Source organism: Oncorhynchus kisutch, linkage group LG27 (assembly GCF_002021735.2).
Source record: "Oncorhynchus kisutch isolate 150728-3 linkage group LG27, Okis_V2, whole genome shotgun sequence".
Classification (NCBI taxonomy): domain Eukaryota; kingdom Metazoa; phylum Chordata; class Actinopteri; order Salmoniformes; family Salmonidae; genus Oncorhynchus; species Oncorhynchus kisutch.
This window is the reverse complement of record NC_034200.2, coordinates 27,678,748-27,705,889: the sequence shown is the minus strand read 5'-3', so window position 1 is coordinate 27,705,889 and position 27,142 is coordinate 27,678,748. Positions and strand designations below refer to the sequence as shown.

The 27,142-nt window shown below is 43.8% G+C and overlaps 1 protein-coding gene across 2 annotated transcripts in view; it reads left to right on the top strand.

The window, feature by feature from the left end:
• LOC109871563 (glypican-5) overlaps positions 1–27,142 on the top strand; it is a 221,102-nt gene that overhangs the window by 142,535 nt on the left and 51,425 nt on the right. For both annotated transcript variants that reach the window (XM_031807062.1, XM_031807061.1), the window contains 2 exons: positions 10,532–10,652; positions 23,446–23,584. In XM_031807062.1, coding sequence (XP_031662922.1) covers positions 10,532–10,652; positions 23,446–23,584 — 260 coding nt within the window. The remainder of the gene's footprint in view (positions 1–10,531; positions 10,653–23,445; positions 23,585–27,142) is intronic.

The following is a 27,142-nucleotide window of genomic DNA, read 5'->3' as shown; positions in this document are numbered from 1 at the left end:
ACACATACACTGTAAGTGAATTTGTCTTGATACTTTTGGTCATCTGAAATGGGGGGACTATGTACAAAATGTCCTATAATTTCTAAACGGTTCACCAAATATTGATTAAAATATCCTCACATTAAAGCAGACAGTCTGCACTTTAACCTCATAGTCATTGTATCATATCAAATCCAAAGTGCTGGTGTACAGAGCCAAAACAACAAATATGTGACTGTCCCCATACTTTTGGAGCTCACTGTAGATTGCTAACCTAGATCACTATTGGAGCATTAAGTTATGTGGTGCCGTGGAAACAGCCAAATGTTTGTTTGTTTGTCTGTTCATATAATGATGGATGTGGTGGTCATGCTAGCTGTTGGCTGACTGGAGCGTATCTGATTGGCCGATGGAAACAGATGAAAGCTGAACTCAGCCCACTCTCGGCCAATAGACCATGGTCTAGCTGAACTCTCGGGCCAATAGACCGCGGTCTAGCGGAGATCGGCGCCAGTGCCCACAGCATGCCGGAACTCTTCAAAATGTTAATTCCCCATTTTATCTCAAGTGTTTGTTTGTTTCTAGCTGGCGAGCTAGAGTCATTGAGTGGAATTTGTCTTTGCTTGCGCATTGTTGTCAATTGGCCTTCTGCTGCTGTTGCTTCTATCACATAATCTGTACTGTATAGCAGGCCAAACCCTAGTAGGGGATGTGGTGTGAGATTCTTTGAACCCAACCCCAGTCCAGCCACAACCCAGCGTTGGTATGGTGCTCAATGAACCTCTGGGTTCAGCCAAAGATTTGATCCATGTTAGGATGAAGTGCTAGGATGCTGTGGGTCCATCCCAGCCATTCTTCGGTATGCTTTAGGCCTTTTTTGACCCTAACCTAACACGAGAGAGAGAGAGAGAGAGAGAGAGCAGCAGCTTGTTCAGGCTCTCCTACTCTCTCCTACTTCCTGTCTCTCTCTCTCCTTCCTCTTCTCCCTCTCCTCTCTTCCCCCCCCCCTCCCCTCTCCATCCCCTCTCTCTCTCTTCTCCCTCTCCCCTCTCCTCTCTTCCCCCCCTCCCCCATTGCTCTCTCTCTCTCCCCCCTCCCTTTCCTCTCTCTCCTCAAATAAATGCTATTAAATCTCAGAGAACACAGACTAGAACAGTGTGGTATTTGAAATACTCATATTCGAAGCTGTGTTTACATTTTAAGTGTGTGTATTTGTGTGTGGGATGTGCAAATGTTTTTATATTTGACTGAGTGCATCTGAGTGTGTGTGTGTGGGGGGGGGGGGGGGGGGGTCTGATTGCTTTTGAGTGTGTGTGGTGTCAACAATGTGTGTGTGTGTTTACTGTCTCATAGTGCAGGCCTGTTGGAGAATCTCTGTTTAATACATATTTGAGTGTCTCTTCAGCATTAGTAACTAACTTCATGTGTTTAACCCCAGTCTAAATCAGGGGATGAAACATTATGTTTGGCCTTGCTGGGGGGCATTCTACTAAGCTATATGGAATTGTTTTAAAAAGGCCATACTAAGCATTTTGAATTTGAAGACCCCTTGAAGTACGTATAAAAAAAAAAAATTGGCCTTACTGTTATTAGCCCAACAGATAGTCCCCCCCAAAAAATTCTAAAGGAAGTTTGTTCTGAAATATCTGTGAGATATAAAAGAGATAAGGAAACATTTGTTATGTTTTTTTATACATGTATTTAATCCCTTACTTTTAGCACTAAACTGTCTCCATATACAGTACCTGTCAAAAGTTTGGACACATCTACTCATTCCAGGGTTTTTCTTTATATTTTACTATTTTTACTATTTTACTATTTTTACTATTTTACTATTTGTTTTACTATTTAAAAAAACGTTTCAATTTTACTAGAATAATAGTGAAGACATCAAAACTATGAAATAACACATATTGAATCATATAGTAGGTGAACGGATGATATCCGCATGTGTGGTTCCCACCGTGACACATGGATGAGGATGTGTGATGGTGTGAGGGTGCTTTGCTGGTGACACTGTCTGTGATTTATTTAGAATTCAAGGCACAATTACCACAGTATTATACCACAGTATTATGCAGGGATACGCCATCCCATCTGGTTTGGGAATGGTGGAATCTTCAGATGAGTCTTGTGAGTCTTATATCCTACAGCAAAACAACTGACATGTTTGTGTTCGTGAGAGTCACCTTTCCACAGAGGGGTCACATTAGTGTGTAGACCAAATTGTTCGGACGCTATAGCCGATTTTGTAAGAAGACCGAATTTTAGGATGCCTCGTGGTCTGACAAACACTGCTCTAGCTCTGTCACCTTTCACCGCAGATGCGGAAGTGCGACACAAGCGGATGTGGTGGATTGCGACGCAGCCAATGCAAAACAACAGCTATCTCTAGCTTAAACGGATTGATTTTTATGGGGATTTTTTTATTGTGCTAATTCGACTTTTGTGGGGGTGCTGACATCTTAGGGGGTTAATGTTACTGGAACTTACTGTGAATGTTGTTCAGCTGTGAGAGAACAGCTTGGCCTTTCCTGAACAGACTTCATTTCAGACCGGAGTATTTTAACATGTCCAAGACCTGCTCATAAACCAAGAACTATGCCCCTTCTCAGTCTCTCTCTCTCTCAGGACTTGGAAACACACGCTGCCAATGTGACAATAAGAGTAGAAAAGTGACAACAACACTAAAGGAGACCTCCATTTCAAAACCTGAGTGACCGGAAGAAAAACAAATGATTTTTTATTCATTGATGGAAACATCAGTGGATGTAAATACATTTGACTGTCATCCTAATCGGTCTCTAGGTTCATTTCCTAAATGTAGTGGAGTTGAATTGGGGCAGGTGTATTTTCGTAAGTCATCATGTATCTTATTTATCACACATGCACAGCGTACATAGCCTATTTTGAGCAGAGTATCACTTGTCAGATAGCGCTATAGAGCTGCTGCTACAGCTCCTCAAACAGACTGCTCGTTGCTGACGGAGTGAAACATCTGCTTTTAAAGGTCAAATCATTGCGCTAAATTATTCTAACTTGCCGTTCAAGTGCATAGGCAACGGTAGGCAGCCTTCGGAGCATCACACACCACTTTACAAAGTGAGTTGGAGGTAGTATGCATTTTGAAAACATACACTTAATTGTTTGTAACCTGAACATTTTACTTCATATTATGAGTCATGTCTTACCTGGCTTCAAAGTAGCCTAGGCAAAATCCGACCATAGAAACGTGGAGGCGATTATTTTCGAAAGACGTCCTCATATGACATTGAAACCAGCATTTTTCTCCTGTTCTATTCGTCCAGAAGCCAAAGTCACTATCCTAGTCATATTAGCAACCCATCCTAGTTGTTGCATCATTAGATCCCCCCTCTTTCTAACTTTCTAATGGAGGTTTTCATCTGTCACATACGAAACTGCTCGCATCAGGTGTGCTGTTTTAAATGGCATTTTCCTGCCAAAATGAAGTTTTATTGTCTGCTTCATTACAGGAGTTGCATGTTCTGTTCAGATGCATTATCCTCATCTAAGTGGGATTTCTGTCATTGTGAGCACTGTGGGTGGACGCCCTAATGGGTTACGCACCCAATGCATATGGGTCCGGTAAATTTCTCAAATGTAAATTAAAATCTTCCCGATCACGTTGCCCAGCGCCACAAACCGAAACCCTGATGTATGTGTGTGTGTGTGTGTGTCTGCCAGGTTCATCAAAGCCACATTTCACTCTTTCCTCCAGCCATGGCCACTGGGTTTCCCTGTTGGCTTACAGGCTTTCCAGTAGCACCATCATTAGTTAAGTGTGTGTGTGTGTGAGTGGGGGGGGGGGGTTCTTCTGTATAGGTGTGCGTGTGCACGTATGTGTATATGTGTGGAGGGGGAGCTAATGGCCTGAACTGTCTGACCTCACAAACATGCACACAAGTTGTGCACACACACAAACACACTGATCCTCCAACCCAATTGCCCATTCATGCTCTTAAACACATAGAGGCATTGGCATTGCATTGCTGTTATGAACTCAATTACAGAGCTCTTTCCTTCTCTTCACTAGTATTTCAATACTCAGTTATATAAACTGAAGCTGTCAGATGCTGAGATGAATCTGATTGACTGGCCATGTAGAATACTGTATAAGATCAGACAAGGTAACATAATCCTTTATCATATCTTAAACAGTATTCTAAATGCTACTTTAGTGTTCTATATTAAGACTGGGAATTGCCATGGATCTCACGATACATTCCAAACATATTTCTCTCCATTACAGTGCCTTGCAAAAGTATTCATCCCCCCTGCCGTTTTTTCCTATTTTGTTGCATTACAACCTGTAATTTAAATGTGTATTTATTTTTATTTAATGTAATGGACATACACAAAATAGTCCAAATTGGTGAAGTGAACTGAAAAAAAACAACGTACAATTTAATCTCTGATGTCCTTACACAGCTCTCTGGTCTTGGCCATTGTGGAGAGGTTGGAGTCTGTTTGATTGAGTGTGTGGACAGGTGTCTTTCATACAGGTAACGAGTTCAAATAAGTGCAGTTAATACAGGTAACGAGTGGAGAACAGGAGGGCTTCTTAAAGAAAAACGAACAGGTCTGTGAGAGCCGGAATTCTTACTGGTTGGTAGGTGATCAAATACTTATGCAAATTAATTACTTAAAAATCATACAATGTGATTTTCTGGATTTTTGTTTTAGATTCCATCTCTCACAGTTGAAGTGTACCTATGATAATAATTACAGACCTCTACATGCTTTGTAAGTAGGAAGACCTGCAAAATCAGCGTATCAAATACTTGTTCTCCCCACTGTATGATCTGGTGCAACCAATTATCTTCAGAAGTCACATAATTCGTTTTAAAAAGTCCACCTGTGTGCGATCTAAGTGTCACATGATCTGTCACATGATCTCAGTATATATGCACCTGTTCTGAAAATCCTCAGTCTGCAACACCACTAAGCAAGGGGCACCACCAAGCAAGCGGCACCATGAAGACCAAGGTGCTCTCCTAACAGGTCAGGGACAAAGTTGTGGAGAAATACAGATCAGGGTTGGGTTATAAAAAATATCAGAAACTTTGAACATCCCATGGAGCACCATTAAATCCTTTATTAAAAAATTGAAAGAATATGGCACCACAACAAACCTGCCAACAGAGGGCCGCCCACCAAAACTCACGGAAGGAGGGGATTAATCAGGCAAGGAGGGGATTAATCAGAGAGGCAACAAAGAGACCAAAGATAACCCCGAAGGAGCTGCAAAGCTCCACAGCTGAGATTGGAGTATCTGTTCATTTGGACCACTTTAAGCCATACACTCCACAGAGCTGGGCTTTATGGAAGAGTGGCCAGAAAAAAGCCATTGCTTAAAGTAAAGAAAGAAATAAGCAAAGACGTTCAGTGTTTGCCAAAAGGCATGTGGGAGACTCCCCAAACATATGGAAGAAGGTACTCTGGTCAGATGAGACTAAAATTGAGCTTTTTGGCCATCAAGGAAAACACTATGTCTCATCACCCCGAGAACCCTATCATGCTGTGGGGATGTTTTTCATCCGCAGGGACTGGAAAACTGGTCAGAATTGAAGGATTGATGGATGGCGCTAAATACAGGGAAATTCTTGAGGGAAACCTGTTTGTCTTCCAGAGATTTGATACTGGGACGGAGGTTCACCTTCCAGCAGGACAATGACCCTAAGCATACTGCTAAAGCAACACTCAAGTGGTTAAAGGGGAAACATGTAAATGTCCTGGAATGGCCTAGTCAAAGCCCAGACCTCAATCCAATTGAGAATCTGTGGTATGACTTAAAGATGGCTGTACACCAGCGGAACTCATCCAACTTGAAGGAGCTGGAGCAGTTTTGCCTTGAGGAATGGGCAAAAATCCCAGTGGCTAGATGTGCCAAGCTTATAGAGACATACTCCAAGAGACTTGTAGCTCTAATTGCTGCAAAAGGTGGCTCTACAAAGTACTGACTTGGGGGTGAATAGTTATGCACTCTCAAGTGTTCAGTTTTTGGTCTTATTTCTTGTTTGTTTCACAATAAAAAATATTTTGCATCTTCAAAGTGATAGGCATGTTGTGTAAATCAAATGATACAAACCCCCCCAAAATACATTTTAATTTCAGGTTGTTAGGCAACAAAATAAAAAATACCAAGGCGGGTGAATACTTTCGCAAGCCACTGTATGTCTCCTGCAGAGGGACAAGAAAGAGCCATGCCAAACGTGTTTTACAGTCGACTAACACAAAAATAATATTGAGATTTTTTCCAAAGTAATATTGCGATATATGGTCAAAAACCGCACCTTCCTCTTTACTTCCGGCTTCCCTAATCTTTTGAATGGGCTTGACGATTATATCATCAAATATGTGGAAACACTGTCTTTTAAGATGCCAGAAGCCTTTTATTACGTTTTTGCCCAACGTTTTTGCTCATCGAAGACTCATCCAAAGCCTACAAAAGTTCAAAACGACAAGGGTGAGAGGTAGGCACTTCCTGGTAACTTTCATAGCGTATTGCAATCTCTCAGATCCACTCACTAACACACTGCACCACCTTTTCCATATGCAGTTTCAAGCCCTGCAAAAGAGCATAGAATTACAGAACATGCAATTTTATAGGATCTCTACAGGTGTATACCAAAGAGACTGTGCTTTATCTCGTCTATGTGTAGAATTCAGTTGAGCTCATCAGTATTGACAATCCTCTATGCAACAGCTCCCGACAGACCTCGCGTTTGAAGTTCTGGTGAGTAAGACACTGGAGGTGAAGTTCACTGCTAATCCCTGTTCCAGGGTCAGATTAATGCATGGTGTCAGGGAGGGAACTGTAGGTCAGGAGCAGGCATTGCTAATCCCTGAGCAGTTATTGGGGGGATTTTCTCTTTGGAGTGACTCAGTACTTAGAGGAGTGAGTCAGAGTGTCCGGATTCACACAGAGCAGCAGTGACTGAGTGAGAGCATGCACACACACACACACACAACCTCCCCCATACCCTCATTAAAGCCCAACTTTACACTCTTTAACATTCTTGTTTAATTAGCTTCTATCTGATGACTACCACGTGAATACATCCACCCTCAGTCAAGCCATTAACCCAACCCCCAGCCAAGCCAATAACCCAACCCCCAGCCAAGCCATTAACCTAACCCCCAGCCAAGCCAATAACCCAACCCCCAGCCAAGCCAATAACCCAACCCCCAGCCAAGCCAATAACCCCACCCCCAGCCATCAAATTAACCCAACCCCCAGCCAAGCCATTAACCCAAGCCCCAGCCAAGCCAATAACCCAATCCCTAGCCAAGCCATTAACCCAACCCCCAGCCAAGCCAATAACCCAATAACCCAACCCCAGCCAGGCCAATAACCCCACCCCCAGCCAAGCCATTAACCCAACCCCCAGCTAAGCCAATCCGCTCCCCTAGTCATGTCAAAGCACAGCAGGACGCTCTTACCTTTCAGCACAAGAAAAGGAAGCCATTTGACTTTTCAATGAATCACTGATGTCGGGGGAGGTGGGTATGAGTCCAATGGGTATTGATTGTTTCCCCTTGACAAGACAGGCTTCAAGACCTGCAGGTGCAATTAGGGGCCTTTGTTTGTTGTCAAGACAGAGATGGAGAGAGAGGGGGAAGGAGAGAAAGAGAGAGGGAGAGCATTAGCATTGCCAGCCACTCTGAGGAGAGAGAGGGAGAGAGAGAAGAAGTGAGGAGAGAGAGCGAGAGGAGAGAGGTGAAGCTAGGGGAGGTTTAAGACTTCTATTGCAACTCTGTGAAGTGCTGTTCCAGCCAGATGAAGAGAGATACATATACACCTTATCAATGCATCACTACTTAGATCAGCCAGTGATACTTTAGTTCACCTTGCTTATAGGTTTTTACGTTGGAACACATCTTAGGTATTTTGTATTTGTATTTATTATGGATCCCCATTAGCTGCTGCTAAGGCGGAAGAGAGAATGACATGCATATCAATAATGTTAGCTCTCTGTTTACATCCAAGGGCCAGCCGTGCTTCCCTGTTCTGAGCCAATTGCAATTTCCTAAGTCCCTCTTTGTGGCACCTGACCACACAACTGAACATTAGTCAAGGTGCGACAAAACTAGGGCCTGTAGCACCTGCCTTGTTGATAGTGCTGTTAAGAAGGCAGCAGTGTTTTATTATAGACAGACTTCTCCCCATCCTAGCTACTGTTGTATCAATATGTTTTGACCATGACAGTTTACAATCCAGGGTTACTCCAAGCAGTTGAGTTTCTTCAACTTAAACATTATTCATTACAATATTTAGTTGAGGTTTAGTGAATGATTTGTCCCAAATACAATACTTTTCGTTTTTGAAATATTTAGGACTTGCCCATTCTGAAACTAAATGGAGCTCTTTGTTAGTAAGTGTTTCTGTCATGTCAGTTGCTGTGGTAGCTGACATGTATAGTGTTGGGACATCTGTATACATGGACACACTGACTTTACTCAAAGCCAATGACATGTTGTTAGTAAAGATTGAAAAAAGTAAGGGGCCTAGAAAGCTGTCCTGGGGAATTCCTGATTCTACCTGGATTTTGTTGGAGAGGCTTCCATTAAAGAACTCCCTTTGTGTTCTGTTATACAGGTAACTCTTTGTCCACAATATAGCAAGGGGTGTAAAGCCATAAAACATATGTTTTATCCAGCAACAGACTACGATCTATAATGTCAAAAGCCGCACTGAAGTCTATCAAAACATCCACCACAATCTTTTTATCATCAATTTCTCTCAGCCAATCACCAGTCATTTGTGTAAGTTTTGTGCTTGTTGAATGTTCTTTCCTATAAGCATGCTTAAAATCTGTTTGTTTACTATAAAATAGCATTGTATCTGGTCAAACACAATTTTTTCCAAAAGTTTACTAAGCGTTGATAACAGGCTGATTGGTCGGCTATTTGAGCCAGTTAAGGGGACTTTACTATTCTTAGTTAGGGGAATCACTTTTGCTTTTCTCCAGGCCCGAGAGCACACGTTTTAGTAGACTTAAGTTTAACATATGGCAAATAGGTGTCACGTTCTGACCATAGTTCTTTTGTGTTTTCTTTGTTTTAGTGTTGGTCAGGACGTGAGCTGAGTGGGCATTCTATGTTGTATGTCTAGTTTGTCTATTTCTATGTTTGGCCTGATATGGTTCTCAATCAGAGGCAGGTGTTAGTCATTGTCTCTGATTGGGAACCATATTTAGGTAGCCTGTTTTGTGTTGGGTTTTGTGGGTGGTTGTTTCCTGTCTTCTGTCTTTGTGTCTATGCACCAGATAGGACTGTTTCGGTTTTTTCACAATCAACAAGTGCTCAGCATATATGGGAACTCCTTCAAGACTGTTGGAAAAGCATTCCAGGTGAAGCTGGTTGAAAGAATGCCAAGAGTGTGCAAAGCTGTCATCAAGGCAAAGGGTGGCTACTTTGAAGAATCTCAAATATAAAATACGTATATTTTCATTAGCTAAACACTTTTTTGCTTACTTCATGATTCTATATGGGTTTTTTGATAGTGTTGATGTCTTCACTATTATTCTACAATGTAGAATGATAGTGTCTTTGAGAAAATGTTGTGCTGCTGAGAACGCGCTGGACTAACTGTCCTCATCTCTCTGAGTGGATTTGTTCTACTTTGAATTTGAAACCGATAGAGGGTAGACTTGAAGAATGTCATCAACATTTTAGCTGGCACGTTAACATTTTCACTACTGCATCATACACTTTGAATGTTTTGATACATATTAAATAAGGGTTTTGATACATATTGAAGGAGGGTTTGGTACATATTGAAGGAGGGTTTGGTACATATTGAAGGAGGGTTTGGTACATATTGAAGGAGGGTTTGGTACATATTGAAGGAGGGTTTTGATTTATAATGAAGGAGGGTTTGATATTGAATGTTTGGGGTTTGATGCATATTGAAGGAGGGTTTTGATGCATATTGAAGGAGGGTTTTGATGCATATTGAAGGAGGGTTTTGATGCATATTAAATAAGGGTTTTGATGCATATTGAAGGAGGGTTTTGATGCATATTGAAGGAGGGTTTTGATGCATATTGGAGGGTTTTGATGCATATTGAAGGAGGGTTTTGATGCATATTGAAGGAGGGTTTTGATGCATATTGAAGGAGGGTTTTGATGCATATTGAAGGAGGGTTTTGATGCATATTAAATAAGGGTTTTGATGCATATTGAAGGAGGGTTTTGATGCATATTGAAGGAGGGTTTTGATGCATATTGAAGGAGGGTTTTGATGCATATTGAAGGAGGGTTTTGATGCATATTGAAGGAGGGTTTTGATGCATATTAAATAAGGGTTTTGATGCATATTGAAGGAGGGTTTTGATGCATATTGAAGGAGGGTTTTGATGCATATTGGAGGGTTTTGATGCATATTGAAGGAGTGTTGGTTGTTTGACATATAATCCAGATTGTGATGTGATGCAATGTTGCTGTTTTTATTGCCTACGTTCAACAACTCAATGATTAATTCAACCTCTCTTTCTCTCCCCATCCATCATTCTCTATCTCTGTCTAGTTATACAGGCAGAGTGGTGGGGAACGGTCTCCAGGCCCAGAAGCAGAACCCAGAGGTCAAAGTTCGCAGCCCTAACCCCGAACTGGCTGAGGTCAAGGAGAGGCTGGAGCGCTTCAACCAGGTAGGCCATCCCTCCAGCCTCGTGCTGTTACCATGGTTACACGAACACAAAGTTGTATCGCTACTGAGTTGGCTATAGGCGTATACAGCAAAAACAGGTGAGACCAGACAAGGCAAAGGCAGTTGATTGACAGGTTTATACAATTATCATTAAGTTTGCATGTGAAAGGAGGGTTTTTAGAATGACACGTTTAAAGAAACATATTCTTGTTATGTGTTCATGTGTCTACTTAGGAAGGTTGTACTAGTATATGTGCAGACAGTGTACGCTGTCTAAAGGTACAGTGCATAACTAGTCATCTAGAGATTCCAGACCTACAAAGAAAAGCTATATTCTGTGGAAGTGGGACGAGAGCCTAAAGCAGTGGATGTGGATCCATGTCTCTTTCAACACAATGAGAACAGAGCAGATTCCTACTGTACCATACTGTATTCTACCCCCAGGGCAGCTGTTGAGGAGAAGAGGAGGAATGTATGAAACTTGATACAGATGCTACAATCTACTGTTTTCTATATGCTTTATTATCCTAGCTTACATACTGTATTACCGTATATTGAACAGTTCGGATCTTGTTTATTATAGGTAAAACTGGAGAAAACACTTTGATCTTATTGGATTGGTTCTGGCTTTACTGTACCTAGTCCGTGTAACTACGTTTGATCCTGTTACTTGAATATTGAACACACCATAACATGACATCTGAGGCATAGTTGTATTTTGTTAGCTGACCTCTGCTTTCCTGTGTTTCTCTCTTATACCAAGATTGTTGTAAGAGCAAACGATAAATGAGAGAGAGGGAAAGAGAGACGGCGAGAGAGAGAGAGGTAATAAGAGACAGTGAGAGAGAGAGAGAGCGACACACATAGAGCAAAAGGCCAGCAGTGAGTGACGGCCAGGCGGAGATGACACAGTGCAGCTTCAAAGTGACACCATTGTTATGTAGATGAGGATTAGGTCCTGAAAGGGCCCGGGTATAAAAGCCTATTGCCCAGGGGTCCTTAGGGGCCATTTGAGGGGACAGATTCTGTTTCACTGCTGCCTTTTGTGGCCCTGCATATTATACCCTCAGGTAGTACTCACACTGGCCATCTCTTTTTATCTCTTTCTTCCTCCCTCACTTTGTCCCCTCCTTTCTCATTCTCTTTCTAACACTCTCCCTCTCTCTCCTCGTCTGTTTACACCTCTCTCTATCTTTTCTCTCACTCTCTGTGTTCCTCTCCCCTCTCTCTCTCCCCTCTCTTTCTCCCCTCTCTTTCTCCCCTCTCTCTCTCACCTCTCTCTCTCCCCTCTTTCTTACTTCCTTACCATCCATCATATCTCCTCTCATTTTCTCTCTCTCTTGTTCTTCCTTTCTGTCTCTACTTGTCTGTCCATCCTCCTGTTGCTGAGAGATTACTGATGTCTCCTCTGATTGACAATGGTGACTTCCTCCTGCAATGCATTCTGGGGTGGTGAGGGGTCATTGCCATGGCAACCCATAATGGAGACGTGATGCTGTTGACATTTAAAGATATTCAATTATACCTTGATAGTGAGAGAAAAAGAGAGAGAGAGGTGCTGGGCTTCAGTGTTTACTTCAGATAAGAGCACAGACAGGGTCACCCAGAGTGGCAAACTGTTTATCTGCCCATAGCCGCTGTCCAGGATTCACTGGATAAACACACAGAAGATGGGGGAACAGACACACATGCGTCTGCACACAACACACACACACACACGCACATACACACACTCATGTAGGAGCGGACACACACAAATTATGGAATGGAATACACAGGTTTTCACACAGACACACGCACGCAGGTGTGTGTGTGTGTGTGTGCCTGCGTGCGTGCATGCGTGTTCGTGTGCATGTTGAGAAGATTGTACGGAGTGGTGCTGTGAAGTGACAGTGTCTTTAATCTCCATACAGCCACATGACATTCTCCTAGTAGAGCCCACAGAGTTGGTATCACAGGGGGCACTGCTGGCACCAGGGTACTGATACACACACTGACATACTCCATACAAGAGCTTAGTGTTACACTGGCACTGCCATGACCCGGCGAAGGATGGGGGGGATAAGTTGTAAGGTACTATGCACACGCACATACACACACACACACACACACACTATCACACACACACTCTGCCATTCACTCTCTTTTACACACACCGCACGTTCTCTCGGAGGAGCGTCCGCGGCGGCAGAGTCGAGCTCTAAGCCTTCTAATCGCCTGACCCCACGTAAAAAGGTCCATGAAAAGCCTCGCCCACTCCAGCCCTCCTCGCTCTCTCGCTCTCTCCCTCCCCCCTCTCTCTCTGAGGATCATCTCCCCTTCTCTGCAGACCACCAGCCCAGCTGTTTTTGGGTGGAGATGCATTCACAATGCTCTCTGTCCCCTATAGCAGCATTACAATGTTAATGTGTCTCCCTCCCTGCACACACACACGCACACACACACACACACACACACACACACACACACACACAGTGAAGAAATGAGATGAGTGAGGTTGATGAAAGCAGTGCTTAGTGACTTGCCTGGAATGTAACGATGGGATAGGTCAGTGTATTGGCACCAAGCCTCTGACACGATAGGGAGAGGTCTGTTAACTCTATGATTGATTACTAGACTACTAGCCTGGCCTACTCTCTATTGGATCTGTACTCACTGTAACATATCACAGATATTTTGTCATGTAGTTGTACAGTTGATTGGAGCATGGTGCTTGCAATACCATCATCGTTTTGCCTTTAATTGTTGCATGGCCCATATGCTGTACATGTATAGGTTAAACATAGTTAACCCTGACTGACTGAACAAAAGCATCTGCCACAGTAAATTACTGTATTGTTATTAACATTTTATTGCAGTAAACATAGTTAACCCTAGGTCACATTGACTGAACAAAATCATCTGCCACAGTAAATAACTGTGTTGCTATTAAACATTTTATTGCAGTAAACCTCAAACGCCGTGAGGCCCAAGGTGAGGCCCAAGATGAGACAAATAGACCGTAGTTGAGCTGACAGCCAGTTGAAGGGAGGGACAGATTCTTTCCTCTTGATGATTGAGCTATCCTATACTGTAAATCTGGTGCTTCTGAAACACTGTAGCCCCACAGGGGATCATATGAGACTTTCACTGACTCCTTTTACAACTGGAGAGGTACTGGGAGTTAAAAGGTCTCTGAAAATATATCTGTATCTCGGATGTACCCCCTGCTGTGGGTTATTGGAGACGCGTAACTGGACAATGTTTCACTCCCTGTGTTTTAATAAACCACAGTTGGAGTGTAGTAGAGTCCTCCTTTCTGTCTTTGTATTTATTTGTCTGTTCCAACACCTTAACCTTTGGGATGTGCGTATATTTCATTTTCATTCACTTTATATTCTGTTGCTCAGAGCAGCAGGTAGGTGGTGGTACGGTGTATATTGAGAGTTTTGCGTGGGTTTTTGTTTCATGAATAGGCAAATAGCAGTGAGGGCGTCAGCACTCCATATCAAAATATATAAAAAAATATATCCAGATTTCACTGGTCCCTGTCTGATATTTAGAATCGTTAAAATCTCAGTTGTATAAGCGGTTTGGTCTAGTGTGAGGTTTGCCATCTGTGGTTATTTAATGCTACTTAGACATCATAGAAAGGCATAGAGTGATCAGGAGAGAGGGATTGATGGAACGGGATAGAGCGATCAGGAGAGAGGGATTGATGGAACGGGATAGAGCGATCAGGAGAGAGGGATTGATGGAACGGGATAGAGCGATCAGGAGAGAGGGATTGATGGAACGGGATAGAGCGATCAGGAGAGAGGGATTGATGGAAACGGGATAGAGCGATAGGGAGAGAGGGATCGATGGAAACGGGATAGAGCGATCAGGAGAGAGGGATTGATGGAACTGGATAGAGCGATAGGGAGAGAGGGATTGATGGAATGGTATAGAGCGATTGGGAGAGAGGGATTGATGGAAACAGATGAAGTAAGAGATACACACAAACATACACTTGCTTGACTGACCAAACTTCAAACCTGGGAAAGCTTGCTCATCACGCGAGCTAGCAAAGTTCACACACACACACACACACACACACACACACACACACACACACACACACACACCACCCCACCCACAGAACAATATATCAAGCCACACTTCTAAAAGGCATAGAGATAAAAGCAATGAGCCAGATCCTCTTGGTATTCCCAGCCTTCCTAGGGTCTGAATAGGAGACCCCCAGAGGGGCGACCATAACCCCACTGTCCCCCCATCCCTCCCCACCTCACCCCCTCAGTGACCGCCCGGCCGTATTCCATGTCAAGGGCCTCTTGGAATCCCGGCCTCAGGGAATACCGACGCTCTGTTTGAAGTCAGGTCTGAAATCTATAGCCTGCTGAGGACAGCAGAGAGCAGAGCATGTGTTATTATCACACACACACACGGACACACACGGACACACACGCACACACACACACACACACACACACACACATACGGACGGACACACACACACACACACACACACACATACACATACACACACACTGTAAATATGGTATTGGAACTAACTGACCCTGTATATACATAGCTTATTTATTTGTTTATTTATTTTTTCCACAACATTAATATTGGGGCGGCAGGGTAGCCTAGTGGTTAGCGCGTTGGACTAGTAACCGAAAGGTTGCAAGATCGGATCCCTGAGCTGACCTGTCGTTCTGCCCCTCAACAAGGCAGTTAACCCACTGTTCCTAGGCCGTCATTGAAAATAAGAATTTGTTCTTAACTCAAATAAAGGTAAAATAAAAAATTGTTGGGTTTGGAGCAGGAAAGGCATTTCACTGTGTGTGACATTGAAACATACACAGGCACACCCACCAAATCTCCACTGTGACAGTCCATGACATGTCCCAACCATTGAGAAGGTCTGAGGTGACTTATGACATATGACTCACATGCATGGCCCAATGTGATGTCATGGCCTTTAAACAGTCTTTAATGTTCAGGACACTACTGGGACTAGTTTAGACCAGATGATTCAAGTGGAGCAGCTCTTCAAAGAGATGGAGCAGAACTACAGTCCTCGTGCCAGGGGAGACTCATGATCTGGGTAATCTTTACAAACGGATGCCATCCCAACCACTGGGTTGCCTCTGAAGCTAAGCAGACTTGTGCCTGGACAGAGCCTGGATGTAAGATCACTCAGACCAGATGTAGCTGGAAGTGGTATTGGAGGTAGGGTCTTTAGGAGGAACCAGTCTAAGGAGTCCCCAATGCCCCAGGAAAATGATGGGAACGTGGACACTGCCCTACTTCAGATAGGACATTAAACCTTCAAATTGAAATCTTTAAAGGGGTGCCTTCCCACACACATGAATCTTAGTCCTGGGCTGAAAAGCATGTTCAATGGATAATTTCAGCTTAATCCATATCTGGGAAACTGGCCCTCTTCATTTTCTGTGGTTACTAAAGATCCTATGAAACCTGTCCCAAGAGTAGGGGTGTTAACCTCTGTGTCCTGGCAAAATATCCTCTCTGGTCCCTCACTGTGGGTACATCAATCAACCATAGCTTCCCTCTTCTATCCTCTGGGGCCGACTGTATCAAACATCTGAGTAGGAGTGCTGATTTAAGGACCATTTTTGGCCTTTGAGATTACAATAAATAAAAACACATGGACTGATCCCAGATCAGCACTCCTGCTCTGAGACCCTTCATACTCACTGCCCCTGCTCCAAGTCTTTCTACTGTAGCGGTGTTAAATTGTCCCTGGTGGCTCTCTGGCCATATTACAGTGTATTACACATAATTAATCTACTGAGCCAAACCAGAAATCTAATCACACACACACACACACACACACAAACACTCACACTCATTCTGTGGGCAGTTCAGATCTCTCAAACACGGTTAAAATACCAGCCATGACTACAGGATATCTGTACAACTACTGGCTGGCTCCCTGCTCTGCCATTGACCCTGTGATGTGGGGTGGGAAGCCCCTCCCTGTGATGTGGGGTGGGAAGCCCCTCCCAGTGCTGCTCTCTATCCCCTTTCTGTGAAATAGTACCACACGGCCCTGTTTTGCCCTCCTACCCACTGAGCCTGGTCACAATATCAATATTCTCACATAAGACTGGAATGTGTGTCTTTATCCCCCTGCTAGGGTGCATTGGAGTGGTTACACACACACACACAATCACACACAGAGACACACGCACACACACGCACGCACACACACACACACACACATGCACACACACACACACACACACACACACACACAATCACACACAGAGACACACGCACACAGACACACAGTGAGTCAGCATCTCTCCCCCTCACCATTTAGGGGATTGGTAACTCCTGGAAACACTGTCTTCAGTGTGAGTAGGATAAACACACACACACACACCTCCAGAATGTTCCTGGTGAAAACAGGGATGGAAATTGAGAGAGAGGGATGGAAAGGGGGGGTGGGGGTCATGGTAGCCATGGTGGAGTGCAGAACAACAAGGCTGTGTCTCAGTTCATTAAAATGGCTTCCTATCCTTTAGCTTGTGGACCATATGGGATGAACCCCTCGGGTTGCACTGATAGCCCAGACAGAAGATTGCCACGTGCGTTGAACCTTTATGTAACATTCATTCAACCAGGTTGTGAACCAATGAAAACATCACCAAGAGTCAAACCCACAGCCAAGATCTAAACAGTACAAACGCATCATAACAAGTGAGTCACTTGGATCAGACAGACGAACACAGCCACTGCTCTGACTGTACAGTATCTCTCCCCAACTCACAATATCCTCATAACTGATTCATTCATAACATACTCGTAACATTGCTCTGTCCTATGCCCTACATGGGTTGCATCCTTAATAGCACCCTATTCCCTGTATAGGTCACTACTTTTGACCACTGCCCTATGGGCCCTGGTCGAGTACACTAGATAGGGAAAAGGGTGTCATTTGGGACTCAGCGATTGAGAAGGCTGCATACATAACAGCAAAAGTGCGAACGGTAAAGTGCATCCACAGCCAACTTGAACCAAGATCAGAACTACTGGAGCGTTGGCTGAAATGCCAAGGAGCAGGGAGAAACATGTTGGAACAGAGCAGAACAGAGCCCATGTTGGAGATCCTGCCGCCTATTGGCATGTGATCTAAGGGTCTAAAGCTAAGCGTGAGGATCTGTGTGTGTGTGTGATCTCATGCTCGCCATGTGGCATACAGTCCTTTCCCAGGGTGCATTTCTCCATCTGGCCCCACTTGACCAATCAGGGAATTGCGTTTTGATTCCTCCAACGCCTATTGGTGCTCTACCTAGATGCTCCTTGCATCATGACCAATCTGGCAATTAGTATTTGTGTTATAGTACTTTTGAACGTATTGTTGATGACATCAGACAGGAAGTAAGCCTTCTATTTTTTTATCCGTCCTTAACAGTGGCGTTGAATCTAATCAACTTTATTGATCAATCGCCAGAGTGGAAATTGTGTCCTGTCGTTTGGAACGTAGCACCACAACGCTTAGCACCAGTTCTTGTTTTGCCTAGCACCCGTTCTTGTTTTGCTTAGCACCAGTTCTTGTTTTGCCTAGCACCAGTTCTTGTTTTGCCTAGCACCAGTTCTTGTTTTGCCTAGCACCAGTTCTTGTTTTACTCCAACTATCATAGCTCCACAGGGAACCCAGACATGAAGTGGAATTATTCCCACATGAGAAGGGACGGGAGTTTGCCCAGTCAGATCACGTGGTCAGGTAAAACTCCTGGCCCTATAAAGTCTGAGGAAGTCTGGGGTCTAGTTGGCATCAAACTGGGCATTGTGGGCAGCAAACTGATGTCATGGGCATCAACTTCTACCTTCTAGTACAAACACAGTCCCTCCTCAGAACAGGCCAGATAGCCAGGCAGAGGGAAGCATATCCAGTCAATACTAAAATATAAAAAAGCCACTATAGAATCCCATTATTGAAATAGTTTATGTAGAGTATTTCTCACACACACAGCCAGCCTGGCCTTGCCTCCACATACAGTGCCTTGTGAAAGTATTCGGCCCCCTTGAACTTTGCGACCTTTTGCCACATTTCAGGCTTCAAACATAAAGATATAAAACTGTATTTTTTTGTGAAGAATCAACAACAAGTGGGACACAATCATGAAGTGGAACGACATTTATTGGATATTTCAAACTTTTTTAACAAATCAAAAACTGAAATTGGGCGTGCAAAATTATTCAGCCCCCTTAAGTTAATACTTTGTAGCGCCACCTGTTGCTGCGATTACAGCTGTAAGTCGCTTGGGGTATGTCTCTATCAGTTTTGCACATCGAGAGACTGAAATGTTTTCCCATTCCTCCTTGCAAAACAGCTCGAGCTCAGTGAGGTTGGATGGAGAGCATTTGTGAACAGCAGTTTTCAGTTCTTTCCACAGATTCTCGATTGGATTCAGGTCTGGACTTTGACTTGGCCATTCTAACACCTGGATATGTTTATTTTTGAACCATTCCATTGTAGATTTTGCTTTATGTTTTGGATCATTGTCTTGTTGGAAGACAAATCTCCGTCCCAGTCTCAGGTCTTTTGCAGACTCCATCAGGTTTTCTTCCAGAATGGTCCTGTATTTGGCTCCATCCATCTTCCCATCAATTTTAACCATCTTCCCTGTCCCTGCTGAAGAAAAGCAGGCCCAAACCATGATGCTGCCACCACCATGTTTGACAGTGGGGATGTTGTGTTCAGGGTGATGAGCTGTGTTGCTTTTACGCCAAACATAACGTTTTGCATTGTTGCCAAAAAAAGTTCAATTTTGGTTTCATCTGACCAGAGCACCTTCTTCCACATGTTTGGTGTGTCTCCCAGGTGCCTTGTGGCAAACTTTAAACAACACTTTTTTATGGATATCTTTAAGAAAGGGCTTTCTTCTTGCCACTCTTCCATAAAGGCCAGATTTGTGCAATATACGACTGATTGTTGTCCTATGGACAGAGTCTCCCACCTCAGCTGTAGATCTCTGCAGTTCATCCAGAGTGGTCATGGGCCTCTTGGCTGCATCTCTGATCAGTCTTCTCCTTGTATGAGCTGAAAGTTTAGAGGGACAGCCAGGACTTGGTAGATTTGCAGTGGTCTGATACTCCTTCCATTTCATAATTATCGCTTGCACAGTGCTCCTTGGGATGTTTAAAGCTTGGGAAATCTTTTTGTATCCAAATCCGGCTTTAAACTTCTTCACAACAGTATCTCGGACCTGCCTGGTGTGTTCCTTGTTCTTCATGATGCTCTCTGCGCTTTTAACGGACCTCTGAGACTATCACAGTGCAGGTGCATTTATACGGAGACTTGATTACACACAGGTGGATTGTATTTATCATCATTAGTCATTTAGGTCAACATTGGATCATTCAGAGATCCTCACTGAACTTCTGGAGAGAGTTTGCTGCACTGAAAGTAAAGGGGCTGAATAATTTTGCACGCCCAATTTTTCAGTTTTGATTTGTTAAAAAAGTTTGAAATATCCAATAAATGTCGTTCCACTTCATGATTGTGTCCCACTTGTTGTTGATTCTTCACAAAAAATACAGTTTTATATCTTTATGTTTGAAGCCTGAAATGTGGCAAAAGGTCGCAAAGTTCAAGGGGGCCAAATACTTTCGCAAGGCACTGTAGCTGCTACATCGCAATAAACGTTACAGCAATTTGCTTTTCAAAGCACTACTGCTCCATTGAGATTGTAAAGGTAATAAACAACCAGGCATACAATAACAATAAACAATCACACACAAACCGCTTAGGAAAGCCACCGGTTAATGAGTCGTTGCCACAGCGATGGCGTTTAATTAATTTAATCAATTTTCTTGTTAATTAAAGGGGCTTTAAAGACGACTGGGCTGGACAGTGTTATAACACACACACACTCAAACACACTTTAGGCTGAACAGTGTTGTGCACAGGTTGGAATATGTTCTGGGATTCATCTGATAACATTGAGGAGTTTACCACATCAGTCACCGGCTTCATTAATAAGTACATCGACCACGTCGTCCCCACAGTGACCATACGTACATATCCCAACCAGAAGCCATTGATTACAGGCAACAGCCACACTGAGTTATATATAAGGCTAGAGCTGCCTCTTTCAAGGATTAGGACGCTAATCCGGACGCTTATAAGAAATATTGCTCCGACGAGCCAACAAACATGTAAACCGTCAATACAGGACTAAGATTGACTGACTAATATGTGGGCTCTGACACTCGTTCGGATGTGGCAGGGCTTGTAAACTATCACAGATTACGAAGGGAATCCCAGCAGCGAGCTGCTAAGTGACGCGATCCTACCAGCTAAATACCTTCTATGCTCACGTCGAGGCAAGCAACACAGAGCCATGCATGAGAGCACCAACTATGCTCGGACAACTGTGTGATCTCACTCTCCATGCACGATGTGAGGAAGACTTTTAAAACAGGTTAACATTCACAAGGCTGCAGGGCCAGACGGATTACCAGGATGTTTTCCCCCGAGCATGTGCTGACCAACTGGCAAGTGTCTTCACTGGCATTTTCATCCTCCCTGTCTGAGTCTGTGATACCAACATGTTTCAAGCAGACCACCATAGTCCCTGTGCCCAAGAACACTATGGTAGCCTGTCTAAATGACTACCAACCCGTAGCACTCATGCCTGTAGCCATGAAGTGCTTTGAAAGGCTGGTCATGGCTCACATCAACACCATCATCACAGACAGCCTGGACCCACTCCAATTCGCATACCGCCCCAACAGATCCACAGATGACGCTGTCTCTATTCCACTCCACACCTGGATAAGAGGAACACCTATGTGAGAATGCTGTTCATTGACTACAGCCCAGCATTCAAAACCATAGTGCCCTTCACGCTCATTACTAAGCTCAGGACCCAAAGACTAAACACCTCCGTCTGCAACTGGATGCTGGACTTCCTGACGGGCCGGCCCCAGGTGCTGAGGATAGGCAACAACACATCCCCCTCGCTGACCCTCAACATGGGGGCCCCTCAGGGTGCTTGCTCAGTCCCCTCCTGTACTCCAGGTTCACCCACAACTACATGGCCGCGCATGACACCAACACCATCATTAAGTTTGCTGATGACACAACTGTGGTAGGCCTGATCACCGATGACGATGAAATAGCCTATAGGAAGGAGGTAAGTGACCTGGCACTGTCGAAAAGAAGGAACGACAACGCCTCTTCTCCCTCAGGAGATTGAAAAGATTTGTCATGGGCCCTCAGTTCCTCAAAAAGTTCTACAGCTGCACCATTGAGAGCATCTGTCTGTATCGCCGCTTGGTATGGCAACTGCTTGGCATCTGACCCGAAGGCGCTACAGAGGGTGGTGCGGATGGCCCAGTACATCACCGGGGCCAAGCTTCCTGCCATCCAGGACCTATATAATAGGCGGGGTCAGAGGAAAGACTTGCTGTTTATTATCTATGAATAGTCACTTCACTCCCACCTACATTTACAAATGACCTCTAACCTGTACCGCCGGTCACTGCCTCGGTACCGGTACCCCCTGTATATAGCCTCGCTATTGTTGTGTTATTGTGTTATTTTTTTTATTTTTTTTATTTGGTAAATATTTTCTTAACTCTTTTTGAACTGCACTGTTGGTTAAGGGCTTGTAAGTAAGCATTTTCATGGTAAGGTCTACACTTGTTGTATTCGGCTCTTGTGACAATTTTTTATTTTACTTTATTTTATTTTCTCGTCTTCAGCCTATTTCTCTTCCCCCCCGCCCCCACACACACGCCAATCGTTGTGCTTCACCTCGCAGGCGCTTGTTGACATCTGCCATGATGTGTCAGGGAAATGAACCTAAGGGCCACACATACATGGTCGATTTGAAGACCCTCTGCGTCCTCCAGGGCAGAGGGCTGTCGCTAGCAGCACCTTGGCCCGCTGACGCTGTCACACACTGGGGAGTGAAGGGTTACACTGTGGGGGTGAAAGGAACCAGAGCTAATATGCTATCGCTCTAATGCTTCTGACTGATTTACTCCCATTGGGTTATGATGTGGCTGTTCACTCATGACTGCACGGCCAAGCACGACTCCAACACCATCATTAAGTTTGCTGATGACATAACAGTGGTAGGCCTGATCACCGACAACTATGAGACAGCATATAGGGAGGAGGTCAGAGACCTGACCGTGTGGTGCCAGGACAACAACCTCTCCCTCAACGTGATCAAGACAAAGTAGATGATTGTGGACTACAGGAAAAGGAGGACTGAGCACGCCCCATTTCTCATCGACGGGGCTGTAGTGGAGCAGGTTGAGAGCTTCAAGTTCCTTCGCTTCCACATCCTCAACAAACTAACATGGTCCAAGCACACCAAGACAGTCGTGAAAAGGGCATGACAAAACCTATTCCACCTCAGGAGACTGAAAAGATTTGGCATGGATCCTTAGATCCTCAAAAGGTTCTACAGCTGCACCGTTGAGAGTATCCTGATGGTTGCATCACTGCCTGGTATGGCAACTGCTTTTTCTCCGACCACAAGGCACTACAGAGGGTAGTGCGTACGGCCCAGTACATCACCGGGGCCAAGCTTCCTGCCATCCAGGACCTCTATACCAGGTGGTGTCAGAGGAAGGCCCTAAAAATTGACTCCAGCCACCCTAATCATAGACTGCTACCGCACGGCAAGCGGTACCGGAGCGCCAAGCAATAAGACTCCTGAACAGCTAATCAAATGGCAACCCAAACTATTTGCATTGCAATAAGTGGGTGTTTATTCATCATACCTCTATGTATGTTATGTGTCTCTCTCCACCAGGTGATCCAGGACATGCTGCCGGGGCTGGGCCAGAGAGAGTCCTGGGGGGAGCTGGGTAGCAGCGACACAGAGGACGGTAGTGGAGACTGCGACGATGAGGACGGGTGTCAAGGATCTGGAACTGGGGCAGTCAAGACCTGTGAGTGACAGAAGCACTTACACACACACCCAGGTGTATGCATGTGTCACGCACATACACAAGCGCTCACACACACGCACCTCTCTAATTCAGTGTTTACATCTGAACAACCAAGTATATCAAGCCTCTAGTGTGGATGGCCAGGCAGGACTGACTATGTGTCTGGGTGAGTTGTAGTACCTTCTGGCTGAAGAAGCATTTGGAAAACATCTGAGAAATAGAATATTGCATCTGCTTCACTGGGCAACCATGCCAGGTTGTGTTCTTTGTCACTCTCTCCCTTGCCTTCTCTCCCTTTATCCCTCTCTCAAATGTTTACATTGCCAAAGCAGGTGAAATAGGCAATATAAAATGAACAGTAAACATTACACTCACAGAAGGAGAAGTAGTAATAATGTGCAAATAGTTAAAGTACAAAAAGGAACATAGGAACAGGTCACACATCTTGATGCTGTGATGTCACACTGTGGTATTTCACCCAGTAGATATGGGTGTTTATCAAAATTGGGGTTGTTTTCGAATTCTTTGTGGATTTGTGTAATCTGTGGGAAATATGTGTCTCTAATATGGTCATAAATTTGGCAGGAGGTTAGGAAGTGCAGCTCAGTTTCCACCTCATTTTGTGGGCATTGTGCACATAGTCTGTCTTCTCTTGAGAGCCAGGTCTGCCTACAGCGGCCTTTTTCAATAGCAAGGCTATGCTCCCTGAGTCTGTTTGGGTCAGTCACAGTGGTCAAGTATTCTGCTTTCTCTGTTTATGGCCAAATAGCATTCTAGTTTGCTCAGTTGTTTTGTTAATTATTTCCAATGTGTCAAGTAATTATGTTTTCTCATGATTTGGTTGGGTCTAATTGTGTTGCTGTCCTGGGGCTCTGTGGGGTCTGTTTGTGTTATTGAACAGAGCCCCAGGACCAGCTTGCTTAGGGGACTCTTCTCCAGGTTCTTCTCTCTGTAGGTGATGGCTTTGTTTTGGAGGTTTTGGAATCGCTTCCTTTCAGGGGGTTGTAGAATTTAACGACTCTTTTCTTGATTTTGATAATTAGCGGGTATCGACCTAATTGCTCTGCATGCATTATTTGGTGTTTTACGTTGGTTGGGGACAGAAGCACCAGATAATCAGCAAATAGTAGACATTTGACTTCAGATTATAGTAGGGTGAGGCCGGTTGCTGCAGACTATTCTAGTGCCCTCGTCAATTCATTGACATATATGTTGAAGAGGGTGGGGCTTAAGCTGCATCCCTGTCTCACCCCTTTGCCCGTGGAAAGAAATGTTTGTGTTTTTGCCAATTTTAACCTCACACTTGTTGTTTGTGTACATGGATTTTATAATGTCATACATTTTTCCCCCAACACCACTTTCCATCACTTCCATCATGCCAAATTCAGTCAAAGGCTTTTTGAAATCAACAAAGCATGAGAAGACTTTGCCATTGCTTTGGTTTGTTTGCTTGTCAGTTAGGGTGTGCAGGGTGAATATTAGGGTGTGCAACGTGGTCTGTCGCATGGTAATTTGGTAAAAAGCCAATTTGACATTTGCTCAGTACATTGTTCACATCAAATAAAAAAAATAAAAAATACATTCACTAAGTAAACGTCTGCTGTTAATGATAATGCAGAGGATTTTCCCAAGGTTTCTGTTGACGCATATCCCACGGTAGGTATTGGGGTCAAATTTGTCTCCACTTTTGTGGATTGGGGTGATTTGTCCTTGGTTCCAAATATTGGGGAAGATGCCATAGCTAAGGATGATGTTAAAGAGTTTAAGTTTAGCCAATTGGAATTTGTTGTCTGTATATTTTATAATTTCATTGAGGATACCAACACCACAGGCTTTTTGGGTCGGATGGTTTGTATTTTGTCCTTTAGTTCATTCAGTGTAATTGGAGAATCCAGTGGGTTCTGGTAATCTTTAATAGTTGATTGTAAGATTTGTATTTGATCATGTATATGTTTTGCTGTTTGTTCTTTGTTATAGGGCCAAAAAGATTGAAGAAGTGGTTTACCCATACATCTCCGTTTTGGAAAGATAACTCTTCATGTTGTTTGTTTAGTGTTTTCCAATTATCTCAGAAGTGGTTAGTCTATGGATTCTTCAATTACATTGAGCTGATTTCTGATGTGCTGTTTCTTCTCTTTCCATAGTGTATTTCTGTATTGTTTTTATTGATTTGCCATAGTGTAGGCGGAGACTCAGGTTTTCTGGTTGTCTTTGATGTTGGTTGGATAGGTTAAAAGGTTCATTTTCTTCTGTTTTCTGTTAATTTTGTTTTGATTTGATAGGGAAGCTGAGATGTCAAATACACTGTTTAGGGTTTCTACTGCCAAATTTACTCCTTCACTATTACAGTGAAACGTTTTGTCCAAGAAAAAACAGATTTAATTGGTTGTTGCCTAATTGTTTTTGTTAGGTTTCCACACTACTTTCCTTCCATCTATAGCATTTCTTAATATTATTCAGTTCCTTCGGATTTGATGCCTCACCACTGATTATTGCTCTGTTCAAGTAGACTGTGATTTTGCTGTGATCTGATAGTGGTGTCAGTGGGCTGAAAGACTCTGGGTTGAGGTCAGTGATAAAGTAGTCTACAGTACTATTGCCAAGAGATTAGCTATATGTGTACCTACATAGGAGTGTACCTACCATATGTCATGCCCTGACCATAGAGAGCCATTGTTTCTCTATGGTGTGGTAGGTCAGGGCGTGACTAGGGGGTGATCTAGTATATCTATGTCTATGTTGTGTTCTAGTTTCTTTTCTATGTTGGTGTTTTGTATGATTCCCAATTAGAGGCAGCTGGTAATCGTTGTCTCTAATTGGGGATCATATTTAAGTAGTTATTTTTCCCACCTGTGTTTGTGGGATCTTGTTTATGTGTAGTTGCCTGTGAGCACTCCATTGTCTTCACGGTTTCGTTCATTCTTTATTGTTTTTGTGCGTTTCCGTTAATAAACAAGTGGAAACCATATCATGCTGCACTTTGGTCCTATAATTCTTACGAAGAACGTGACACATACCCAGCGTCCGACAGAGCTGAGTTGTGACCTGTTATGTTGGTTATGTTGTTGTAGTTGGGCCTAGGGGTCATATGGGGGAGGGAATGCTGTCACATCCAGGTAGGTGTTTATCCCTCTTTGTGCTGAGGGTGTCAGATTCTTGTCCTGTTCTGGCATTTAGTTCGCCACAGAGTAGTACATGTCCCTGGGCCTGGAAATGATTGATTCCCACTCCAGGATGGAGAAGCTGTCTTCATTAAATTATGTGGATTCTAGTGGGGTGATATAGGTAGCACACAGGAGGACATTTTAAGTTAAGTTATTTTAAGTTAACTGTCAAATGTGCCTGTTTTGATTAATTTAATAGAGTGAGTTCGGTCTGCTCTATACCAAATTAGCATACCCCCTGAGTCCCTTCCCTGTTTCACACCTGGTAGTTTGGTGGATGGGACTACTAGCTCTCTGTAACCTAGAGGGCAACCAGTGGGTCTGTTACCTCTATACCATGTTTCCTGTAGGATGACAATGGCTGTAGGTTCCTGCTCTTTAGGCCAAAGGCAGA